The sequence below is a fragment of the Vipera ursinii genome (genome assembly GCF_947247035.1).
Source record: "Vipera ursinii genome assembly, chromosome: W".
NCBI classification, from domain to species: Eukaryota; Metazoa; Chordata; class Lepidosauria; order Squamata; family Viperidae; genus Vipera; species Vipera ursinii.
The window spans coordinates 19,597,534-19,610,142 of record NC_139522.1 but is presented as its reverse complement, the minus strand read 5'-3'; the positions used below and the strand labels follow the sequence as shown (position 1 = coordinate 19,610,142).

General features: G+C 41.2%; 1 protein-coding gene across 7 annotated transcripts in view; it reads right to left on the bottom strand.

Moving 5' to 3' along the window:
* The window catches only part of LOC310648236 (zinc finger MYND domain-containing protein 11-like), a gene marked incomplete at its 5' end in the record, with an annotated part of 204,714 nt that overhangs the window by 55,369 nt on the left and 136,736 nt on the right, over positions 1 to 12,609 (bottom strand). For 6 of the 7 annotated variants that reach the window (XM_083375978.1, XM_083375979.1, XM_083375980.1 and 3 more), the window contains one exon: positions 1,251 to 1,328. The exons of the other annotated variant lie outside the window; for it this stretch is intronic. In XM_083375978.1, the coding sequence (XP_083232104.1) occupies positions 1,251 to 1,328 (78 nt within the window). The remainder of the gene's footprint in view (positions 1 to 1,250; positions 1,329 to 12,609) is intronic. 7 annotated transcript variants of the gene reach the window in all.

Below are 12,609 nucleotides of genomic sequence, written 5' to 3'. Positions count from 1 at the left end.
ACAAGGCTTGCAATGCACAAAGGAAAGTGTACTGGGACTTTTAAGAAGCAAACAGTAAAAGGCAAACTAACTTGAGTTGTATCATAACAATATTTTTACTCAGACAATATAACACAAAACAAAAAAAAACACAATTACATATAGTCCAGTTTTCAATCCAAGGTCAGTAACAAAGAATCACTGTTGAATAACAGTTCAGGAGTAAACAAAGTCAAAGTCAAAAATCCTTACCAGTTAAAAGTCAAATATCAATACACACAGTAACAAGTCAGTCAGAGAAAAAAAAAACACTAGAGAGAGCCAGAGCAAAAGTCTAACATCTGAAATTCATTTATGCTGAATAGAATTAGTCACACCCTTAGGCCATATTATATGTATTTCACCCAAACCTGGTTAGGACTTTAATTCCTAACACTAAGGAAGCTGTGTAGATAGACCACAACTGACAGGCAAGAGTCAAAAGATGCATTTTAAATATATTATTTCTGAATGCTCAACTGGTCTTTATTCCACAATTTGGTAATCATGACTTCCAAAATGGGAAGTTCTAGCTCTCTGTACAATGTATAAAAACTGATCAGTGAAGCTGGCTTGCTCCCTACAGGTGGTCTTGGCATTGTTCAAGCAGACTAACTGGGTCCTAAATTGCTATTTTGGGAATACTGGGTGTCCATCCACTTTCTCCAAGAAATGCTTGCTACTCTGTGAGCCCTTAAGCCAGGAAAATACTGGCAAGTTTTTATTATAGTACCAGCCTTTTCCCCAACTCCAGGTAACTAACATTAGACATGAATTGGCCACTGCAGTCTAGGAAAAGTAGGAAGTGTGATCTCTTTTGTCAGGCGTGGCAAAATTTGCTATGGAGAGGTTGTTTTTATGAGCCAATTCTGCATCAGCAATTTTTCTTGGAGGGTTAGATGAACAAAACAGGACCAGTGACTCAATTTTAATATTCTTATGATGTGGCTGATTGGGTGAAATGAGTTTATGTTTGAGACTGATTTATTTGCAGCTTAGGGGGTTGACACCCCAGAGTTAGTTGACTGGGACAACTGGTCTTATCTTTGTATTTGAATAAAGATGGCCCCCCAGGGGTGGGTTTAGAGGCAACATTTATAATTTTGTCTGACAGCTATATTCATATCTTCAATGAATGCCATTCTTTAAGACAGCTGAGGTAATTCCCATTCCCATTTCTTGGGGCAGTAGATTCCATATTTACTCTCAGTTGTGCAAAAAGGTAAACTTACACAAGGATAGCAGAACCAATTGTCAGGATGTGCATTTGATAGATAAAAACAGTTCTTGCAAAGCTCAAGTTCATCCAGCTGAGGAAAAAAGAAAAAGAAATATATTGTTACCCTCAATAATATATTCTGGAATGCTGAAAACTGTTATTTTTGCACATCTAAAATTGTAAGATACTTTTTTTCCTCACCCTCTTTCCCTGAAAGTTATATTTATTTCATGCAAAAGAAAACCACAAAAAGGGTAAGTAGCTAGGAGATGACTATTCTGGCTCGCTCACACACTCATGCATTACAGATCTTCAGTAGACCCTGCTAAACTATTCTGGCTCATTCTCGTTCACAAGCATTACAAATTCTCAGTCGAGCAGAGCCCCAAAGGGCAAAAGTAAATTTTACCTTAACTTTATTATTTTCTTAGAATAAAATGGTTAACAAAACTCTTCGCGAATTACGTATTGTCGCAAAACAGCGAGGATTGACAGGCTACTATAAACTCAGAAAGGCAGAGCTGATGGCTCTACTTAGCAGCCCTAGAAAGCCATTACTCAATGAGTCAGTTCCAGCTATACAGGATGCACCTAAGAGTCTTTGGGACAAGACCAAAGCTATGTACCTGAAGAACCCAAGAGAGTTGTGAATGAAAAACTCAAAGTGTTCAAAACACCAGTCTATTCTATTTTCAACAGGTTCTACAACAACAAGCCGCAAATCAGAGAAAGCAAGTTGGTGATCAAAGGAAACATAAAGCAATACGTTATTGACGGTATCAATGGAGTCGACACTATTCCGTTTCTAAGACAGGCAAGAAATGAAGTTGTCAATCTGTTGGCTAATCATCGAGAGACAAAAGTTAACTTGGCTCTTAGTTGCAGGATGGAATGTGCTGACATCAAAAGTGGAGAAGTTTTCAACCTCGATTTTGCATTTCGTACAAAGTCAGAACCTATATTAGAAGCAACCAACCTCAACAAAGTGTATAGCAAAGCCATCGACAAGATGATGGAGTCCATGGCGACGTTCCAGATGTAGGCCAGTAATTGGATGCTCAAGGCTGTACAAAGTTTGGAGATAAATATCGGTGTCTACAGACCGTTAAAGGGTAAATCATACATTCCACTTCCGCCTGTTTTGATGAAGAAAAAGGCGATTGTCAACGTGAAGAACTAAGACAACAAATGCTTCATGTGGAGTGTGATGCGAGAGTTGAACCCGGTAGATCATAACGCTGAAAGAATATCAAAGGTATTGAGGAAACAAGCAGAGAAACTCGATTGGAGCGGTATTGAATTCCCGGTTGCTGTCAAGGAACATGTTTACAGCAAGTTTGAACAAAACAACAGCATCAGCCTTAACGTCTTTGGATATAATAGACGTGTATACCCAATGTACGTGACCAAACATCAAAGTGATAAAGTTGTTAATCTGTTGCTTATTTCCGATGATGTCAAGAAGCACTATACCTGGATAAAAAACTTTAACAGACTGATGGCAAAGGAAACAGAAGAATCAGTCAATTCAATGCACTATTGTATGCAATGTTTGACTGGTTACTGTTTGATAGAGTCTCTCAAGAAACATAAGCTTTGTTCGAAGGACGGACCCCAAAGGATAGAACTCCCAGAAGCTGGCACGATGCTATCTTTTAAGAACCACAATAGGTTGATGACAGTGCCATTTGTAATCTACGCAGATTCTGAATCGTTCTGATGGATACCTGCCAACCAAACCCTGAAAAGTCTTACATGCACAAATATCAGAAGCACATTACAAGCTCATTTTCCTACCAGATAAAATGCTTCGACGATACGATATATGAACAAGACCCGGTTATATTCACCGCTAATAACAATAAACATGAAATAGTGCAGAAATTCATCAACCTGCTCATGCAAGACGTCAATGACAATTACAAGTGGTTCAAATTCCCAGAGAAGATATTTACAAAAGACGGCGCAGAGAGATACGGCTCGGCTACTACGTGTCACATATGCGGAGGCGAGTTGGGCATTAAAGATAAAGTTCTCAAACACTGTCACTTGACAGGAAGGTTTAGAGGCATGGTGCACAATAAATGCAATTTAAAATTCAAAGTACCATGGTTTATCCCGGTTGTATTCCATACCCTTTCCAGGTACAACAGCCATCTATTCATTAAAAAGCTACAAGGTAAAAACAATGAAAAAATAGATTTCATACCAAACAACGAGGAAAAATATATTTCGTTCAGCAGAGAGGTGGTTATTGACAAGTTCGTTAACAGAAAGGTAAAGGTAAAACTAGTTAGATGACAATTACGGTTTATCAACAGCTTTAGGTTCATGCTTAGAAGCCTTGCTGCTTTGACAAAGAATCTTAGCAAAAACCAGTGTAAAAATTTGGCAGAGGAATACAGTGGAAAACAGTTTGAGCTATTGCTGAGAAAAGGAGTTTACCCATATAAGTACATGGACTCCACTGAAAGGTTAAACAAAACTGAGCTGCTTCCAAAGTCTGCCTTTTATTCAAAACTGAATGACGTTGAGATAAGCGGGTGGAATTCAGTTGTAAAACACTCAGGGATTACCACAATCTGTACAAGAGTGACGTGTTGCAATTAGCCGACATCTCCGAAAACTTCAGAGACTAGATCCCGCCTGGTGCTATACGTCACAGGGACTCGCTTGGGACGTGGCGCTGAAGATGACGAATGTTGAATGAGTTGTTGAGTGACTAAGATATGCTGCTCAATTTTAAACATGGGATATGGGGTGGGGTCACATCAATCTGCCCAAACAAACAAGTACATGGGCGAGGCCTTTAACAAGAGTAAGCCTTCAACCCTCATTGTTTATCTGGATGCCAACAACTTGTATGGATGGGTGATGAGCAAACCGCTTACGGTTGGTGGATCTCAATGGATGGACAAATGGAACTCAATGACTGGAAAACTATTACCAGCCAAGATAGAGTGGGTTGTTGGCTCATGGTCAACTTGGAATACCCAAAAGAGCTGCACGATCTTCACAATGATTACCTGTTAGCTCCAGAAAATATTATACCCAAAGGATCAAAGGTGCAAAAATTAATACCCAACTTGTACAACAAAACCAAGTGCAGCCTGCATTACAATAGCTTAAAGCAGTACGAGAGCCTCGGGTTGAAGATTACAAAAATTCACAGCGGAATAAAGTTCAAAGAAGAGCCGTGGCTGAAAAAGCACATCAATCTGAAAACTGGCTTGAGAATGAAACCTACCAATGAGTTTGAGAAAGACTTCTTCAAACTTATGAACAACAGTGTGTTCGGAAAGACCATGGAAAACATTGAGAACCATGTGGACGTAAGGCTGGTTACAAGCAAGAAACAGTCATTGAAACTGATCGCCCAACGAAACCATGACAGATTCACGATATTTGAGCCCCAGTTGCCTACCTAGCCTCTAGGAGGATGATAAAGAGTAGGGAAAGATTGCAGAGATGGAAAAGAAGGGGGAGTCAATCTCCAGCCTCGGACCAGCGGCGGCGGATGGAGCGCAGGCTGCTGCCCAGGTGGAGAGTGTAGTCCTTGCAGCCGGAGCAAGACCAAAGACCCAAGAGGTCCCATCAGAGAAGCTGACGCAGAAAGAACAAGTGTTCATCCACAGAGGGACCTGGCAGTCAGACACTGCCCTGCTGCTCAAGAGCACAGTGGAAGCTGCAGGGGTTAAGTTCCCACTGATCTTGTCCCAGGGTTTCTGTTCACCTGTGATGATGAAGACAAAATGACCGGCCGCTTGGGACGAGTCAGGGGAATGGAAATACCTGACCGCTATCCACAGCCACTTGGTCGAATGTCTGAGGGAGAAGGTTGACAGGCTGGAGATGGGCGAAGGAGGGAAGACCACATGCCAGGTGGGTGAGAAGACAGGCGGCCCCATGAGCCTCCACCGCCCCAACAAAGTCCCAGTCCCATAGCAGTGGCACAGGCCGCCTCCCCGCTGCCGAAGTTGGACCTGACATCAAGTCCAGTGCACTGGCAGAGCCCTGACCACTACCGATGCCACGCTAGTCCAGATCAACCTCAGCGACAGGTCAGTCCTGAGTATTACCTCCCCCAAGACAGGCACCTGGTCCCCTGGTAGTGGATGGAGAGACACATTAAGAAGTGAAATGAATTCTTGATTCAAGGTTATACAAGGGAAAGTTACAATATCTGGTGCAGTGGAAGGGATACTCGTTATCAGAGGCCATTTTGGTGTAAAGAGGCCGCAGTCAAGAAAACCATCAGTCACGATGAGTACAAAGAGGCACTGGAGAGTGGTAAGGAGCAGTACAGAACTATGAACATTATTAGATCCCACCTCCACGACATCTACACCGAAGAAGTCAACAAGATAGCATTGAGCACCGACGACAACAAATGAGTCATATTGGAGGATAAGATACACACATTAGCACACAGCCACAACAAACTACAAAAGTGATTAAATATATAAAACCATGCCAAGAGGTAAAACAAAGGTTGTCATTATGCCTTACAGCAACCTGAAGCATCTTACAGGTTGTGGGTTTACGGTCACTAATGGGGTGGTGAAAGATACACATTCCTTAGGGTTCCGCCGGTTAGAGATTGCCGGCTGTTGATTCCCAGGGGGAGGGCGTTCTCTGTGAGTGCGCCCGCCCTTTGGAACGAACTGCCGATAGAGCTTCGGACTGCCCCCGACCTTCGCTCGTTTCACCGGGACTTAAAAACCTGGTTGTTTGAATTGTCTGGCCTGGACTGAGGGATTTTAAATTTTAAATTATATTAATTAAATCAAATCAAATTAAATTAAATTAATTTTTAATTTTTAATTTTTACTGTTATTATTAATTGTGGGCTTGTACTAATTTAATTTCATTTTATTCTCTTTTTTGTACTGTTTTAACTGCCCTGTGAACTGCCCTGAATCCTTCGGGAATAGGGCGGTATATAAATTCAACTAATAAATAAATAAATAAATAAATAACATAAGAATCACCCGCGGCAATGTTTACTACGACATCTGAGTTGTTCTGAATCATTATAATTATGTTTTCTATGGACTTGGTGACAAACCCATCTTGTAAACTGCAGCGCATCTCTTTTATGGCTTGCTTGAGTGAAACTGAGCAAACGCCTCACAGTAATACAATACCAAATCCTAGCATTAGAGTAACTACTGATCTGGGTTGAATCAACAACAGTTTCTGCGTTAAAATATCTCATCTTCCATTTAATCAACTCGGCAGATGTGTGAGTCCTTCCTTCAGTCACCATTTGACGGGCCAGCAGTGGGCATTTATATTTGTGAATAAACTTGTGCAACGACATCCCGTATCATCTCATTTTATTGATATTAGATTATTATTGAAAGCAACTGTCCTATCAAAATAGCTCTTGAAATTTGTGAATTGGTGGTGATCAATCCTGACGCGGTAACTGGAACAAAACTGCCGCTTCCAGATTTGAGGAAGAGTCTGTCACCCATTATTCCTGAACCTTTCTGGTACGGTCGAAGATACAGTCCAGAACTGTGCAAAACCATCTTACATACAGAACCTCCCTTTCTGATGTAAATTGCAGATCTGTTGATGAGTTTATTGCTGGCAGCGGCTCCTATACCTGTTAATGCCCCAGTAGCGAGCAATGGTAATACACTCGATAGAAGGAACTTCCCTGCAGTAGCTAGCATAGGCAAAATAACTCCAATAAAACCTCCCTCAACTTTTGTGTTGTGCTCTAGTTGTGTTTTAGACATTTTAATCGTCATTCTTGTACCGCTTTGGTACGCCTTTGCCATTTTGTTAACTTCCACTTGAGTTAATGCCAGCACGTGCTCTCCTGACAAATCTGAATGTGATAGCAGAATAGGTACAGCCAATCCTGACTGAATAGCGCTTTTGATCTTGCCCTTTTGTCCTTCGCTAATGTTTATTTTCACTTTTACGTATCGACTCATTTTACATGTGTAGGAATGATATTAAACTTCTCTTATATGAAACCTTATGGTTAGTTCTTCAACGCGTAGGTTGACGAGTTTCCCATCTTGAATCGATGAACTTTGTTTCCATTGCCCAAATCATGCTCATGATGATCAGGAGGTATATCAGGTTAGCCGGTTCCTTGATGATCTTAAACCCGGGTCCTACATTTGGGAAGAAGCTATATATAATATTTCACATTGAGCCGTTAACGTACGATCATCTGATTATATCATTGGTTACTGTTAAGGTGCTTATATTCAGTATGTTAACAATGTTCTCTGACTCGTGGTAACCTTCTGCGTACACTCCTGAGTTGAAGCCTAAGATGGTTCTGACAGAATTTGCCAGCGTAAAGTCAACTTTGTATCGAGGCACTATATTGAGTATGGACTTGAGCGTGTTGCTTTTTGGCTCTACGGATACGTAATTCTCATCTACAATAGTTATTGTGCCAGTTCTCTTTCATGATTGTACGGTTGCAAGAAAAAGTATGTGAACCCTTTGGAATTACATGGAGTTTTGCATGAATTGGCCATAAAATGCACTCTAAACGTCATGTAAGTCACAACAATAGAAAAACACAGTCTGCTTAAAATAATAATACACAAACATTAGCTGTTGTCATGTTTTAATTGAAGATAAGATGGAAACATTCACAGTGCAGGGTGGAAAAAGTATGTGAACCCCTAGCCTAATGACTTCTCCAAGAGCTAATTGGAGCCAGGAGTGAGCCAAACCTGACTCCAAGCAGTGTGATGATATTGGATGTGTTGCTGACAGCTGTCCTGCCCTTTAAAAACACACACCTGTTTTGGGTTTACTGGTCTCAAGAAGCACTGTCTGATGTGAACCATGCCTCGCAGAAAAGAGCTCTTAGAAGACCTACGATCAAGAATTGTTGACTTGCATGAAGCTGGAAAGGGTTACAAAAGTATCTCCAAAAGCCTTGATGTTCATGTGTCCACGGTAAGACAGACTGTCTACAAATGGAGAAAGTTTAGCACTGTTGCTACTCTCCCTAGGTGTGGTCGTCCTGTAAAAATGACTGCAAGAGCACAGCGCATAATGCTTAATGAGGTAAAGAAGAATCCTAGAGTGTCAGCTAAAGACCTACAGAAATCTCTGGCACATGCTAACATTTTTGTTGACACATCTACAATAAGGAAAACATTAAACAAGAATGGAGTACATGGGAGGACACCACGGAGGAAGCCATTGCTGTCCAAAAAAAATATTGAAGCACGTTTGAAGTTTGCAAAAGAGCACCTGGATGTTCCACAGCACGACTGGCAAAATATACTGTGGACAGATGTAACCAAAATTGAGTTGTTTGGGAAAAACACAAAACACTATGTGTGGAGAAAAAAAGGCACAGCACACCAACATCAAAACCTCATCCCCACTGTAAAACACGGCGGAGGGAGCATCATGGTTTGGGGCTGCTTTGCTGCCTCAGGGCCTGGACGGATTGTTGTCATTGATGGGAAAATGAATTCCAGAGTTTATCAGGACATTTTGCAGGAAAACGTACGACCATCTGTCCGCCAACTGAAGCTCCACAGAGGATGGGTGATGCAACAGGACAATGACCCAAAGCATACAAGTAATTCAACAAAACAATGGCTTCAACAGAACAGAATACACCTTCTGGAGTGGCCCAGTCAGAGTACTGACCTCAACCCAATTGAAATGCTGTGGCATGACTTTAAGAGAGCAATTCACACCAGACATCCCAAGAATATTGCTACAATGAAACAGTTTTGTGAAGAGGAGTGGTCCAAAATTACTCCAGATCGTTGTGCAGGTCTGATCTGTAACTACAGGAAACGTTTGGTTGAGGTTATTGCTGCCAAAGGAGGGTCAACCAGTTATTAAGTCCAAAGGTTCACGTACTTTTTCCACCCTGCACTGTGAATGTTTCCATCTTATCTTCAATTAAAACATGACAACAGCTAATGTTTGTGTAGTATTATTTTAAGCAGACTGTGTTTTTCTATTGTTGTGACTTACATGACGTTTAGAGCGCATTTTATGGCCAATTCATGCAAAACTCCACGTAATCCCAAAGGGTTCACATACTTTTTCTTGCAACTGTATGTAACCGTTTATGTCATCAATTTCATACGAGCCTTCCGGCACATTTATGTCGAGCCACATTGTACCATCATCCAGCAAGTACTTAAAGTTGTTGCTCACATCGATGTTTGAGAATGAATAATACGTTTCGAGGTTCACTAGAGCCATTTTGTACTTTTTGTTTTTGTTTAACTAGATAACCAGACTAAAGTTGGTTCTAATTTTAGTGCTTTTTTCACTCAACAGTATGAAGAACAAAGATTTCAGTTCGGTGTTGTGAGCAATCTTTTCCAGAAGACTTGTATCTATTTTTTAATGGGGAATGTAAAAGTTGTTGAATCCCGATCTGTATGTACCCATCTTTCTTGTTTGTTAGATTTATAACGACAAACGTGTGTGACCGCTCCAATGCAGTTTTACAAAGCCCTCTAAACTCTTCAATAGGCAAGTCTGTTGACGCATGATCGTAATAGATATGATTAACATTTTTTTGGTCTTTCAGAAATACGCAGATGAAATTAGCATTATCCCTGATGGTTTGCCTCGGAAGTTTAAAGTAGTTTTGTGCGAGGTAAAAGCAGTCTGTGTTGCTGTGACAACCCCTGGTGTAATACGCTTCACACTTGTTTTGCTTTTCCAGCAGAAAATCATCAAATATCATCAGGTTCTTCTTTGTACAGTCTAGGTCTATCGGGTCTGGCACATCGTCCACCATTTCAAAGAACTTGCATTCGATGTCAGCTGGGCTACCCGAATCTTTTGCCCTTTCTTCAATTACTTCAGCCGGGGATACATTAAGTCTCATGATCTCATCATAGTTAACAATCAATCTAATGATTGGTTCTTTGAACAGTTTCTCTTTGAATGCTTTCTTGATGATCCTGTACTCTGGTTGATACAGAGTCTTGCCAAATACATGTAAGTTGTTGTAGTCTAGCCATCTGGGACGTAAGGGAAGATTCAACAGAAGAGTTGTTTTTCCACAACCGCTCTTTCAAACGATAAGACCTCTTATTAATCTCGTAAGAAGAGGGCTATTAAACCTTTTTGATAATACAACATTGCATGACAGATCTTTAACTTCCATTTTAAATATATTACATTTGAAATGTATTGTGTAAGGCGTAGAAGCAAGACTGCAACAAACAACCTTCATAACGTTGTGACCAAAAACAAAATACCTATGCTTTGTGGAAAGTGCACTGTGTGTGGCTCAACAAAAACACAGTTTGTGACCAGCAGCGACTTGGTTTCATCGTTGAACTCCATCACTAGTAAGATAAAGCTTCCGTGGGCGAAATTCCTGGGTGAGATGCATTTACCAGGAATGAACTTTGCTGGACCTGGTACTAATTTAGATGTGAGGCTAACCCCAACCGGGGTGTATAAAGACTGGTCAAAGCCCATTGACAGAGTTGATAAAGCTGCGTATCATCACGACTTGGTGTACCAGCATTTTCCCAATATGGCTTGTACAAATGTTACCAACAGGGCGATGATCAAAGAGATGGACGCTATTAAAGACCTTACTATGCACGAAAGAGCAGAGTGCACAATTATCAAACCGATTATAAACACAAAACAGAAATTTGGTTTGGGTTTAAAAAAAAGCCTGAGGTGGACAAACAAGCTATCCAAAGAACATTATATACTTGTTGATGGTTATTGATATGTTTTCAAAATACGATTGGATTGTTCCGCTGAAAAATAAAACTGCCAAAAGCGTTAGTAAGGCATTTGAGCATATCGTTAAAAGAAGTGGTCGTAGACGCAAAAAATTATGGGCAGATAAAGGAACAGAAATTCATAACAAGGAGGTCAAGTCATTGGGATTTGAGATTTACACAACCGAAAATGAGGAAAAGAGTTGTGTGGTAGAGTGGTTGAATAGAACGATGAAAGAAATTATGTTGAAGTACTTTACCACTAATAGCACCAACAGATATATCGATGTGTTGGATCAAATGGTCGACCTGTACAATAACTGTAAACATTCCTCTATAAAGATGATGCCAGTTGGTTCCAGGTGGCAAGGCGTCTCCGGAGGCAGCCATTCTTAGGCTGTCAGCCCCGCGGCTCTGTAGAGCCGCCGAAAACAGCGCCGATCAGCTGTTTTGGCGGCTCGGAAGCCCCCTCCTCGGGAGAAGAGGAGGGGGTGAGCGCCCAGGTAGGGGTAGAGCTCTCCGGGGCCGCCAGAGCTAATAGTTTTGGCGGCTGAAGGATTGAGCCCCCCCGAAGCCTGGGTATGCTCCGGACTGCGGGGCGCCTCTGCTCCGGGCTTTTTGGAGCAGAGCAGGGCGTCAGCAACCATCCCTGCCAGCAAGAGAGAACCTTGGAGAACTGGGATGCAGGCAGAGCGACACAGGAGATCTAGGTGAAAGGGAACTTATGATCTTTAACTCAATGGACTTTGCGGAGTTTTAAAGTGAAAGTGCGTAGCAGGCAATAGTGGGTGAAAATGGCTACCAAATCCTCTAAAGCTCTTAGAAGCGCGGGGGCTTCTCCGGTGCAGCAGTTTTCGTTACAAGCTTTATTGCCCTCTCCTCCTGCATCTGTACCTGTACCTGCATCAACTTTTACAATTAAAGACTTACAGAATGTGTTGCAAGAGGCTATGGAAAAGCAATCGCAACAATTAGTTGAGCTTATGGATAAAAAGTTAACAGAAATAAGGGCAGACATTTTATCTGCATTTGAAGGCATGGCTATATGTATTGAGCGTTTGGACGAAAGAGTGGAAGATCTCAGCCAAAATAATATCAGATTAGATGTAAAAATGACAGAAACCGAAAATGTGGTGGAGAAAATTGATAGTGATTTGACCTTGGTACAGTATCATGAGATGGAGTTTGCTGTGAGAATTAGAGGCTTAAAAGAGGATCCTAAAGAAAATTTGAAGAAAATAGTTTCTGAGGCTCTGGAAGGGGTGCTGGAGCGACCAGCAGATGAAATTATGGAAGATATAGACAAAATTTTTCATGTTAATTCGTGGATTGCAAGACAAAGGAAATTACCCAGAGATGTGGTGGCTTACTTTACAAAGAGAGCGATTAGAAATGAGGTTATTCAAGCCTCTTACAATACTAAATTTGTAATTGCTGAGCAAGAAGTCTTGATTTTAAAAGAGATCCCTCCAAGAATCTTAAGGAGAAGGAAGGAATTTGCTTTTTTGGCGCAAGAATTAAGACAACGTGATATTAAGTTCAGATGGGAGATACCAGTGGGTATGGTGGTGTTGTATGAAGGTATGAGACATCGTCTTACTACAGTTTTGCAGGCACGTGATTTTTATAGTAATGTTTTAAAAGCAGCCCCCATAC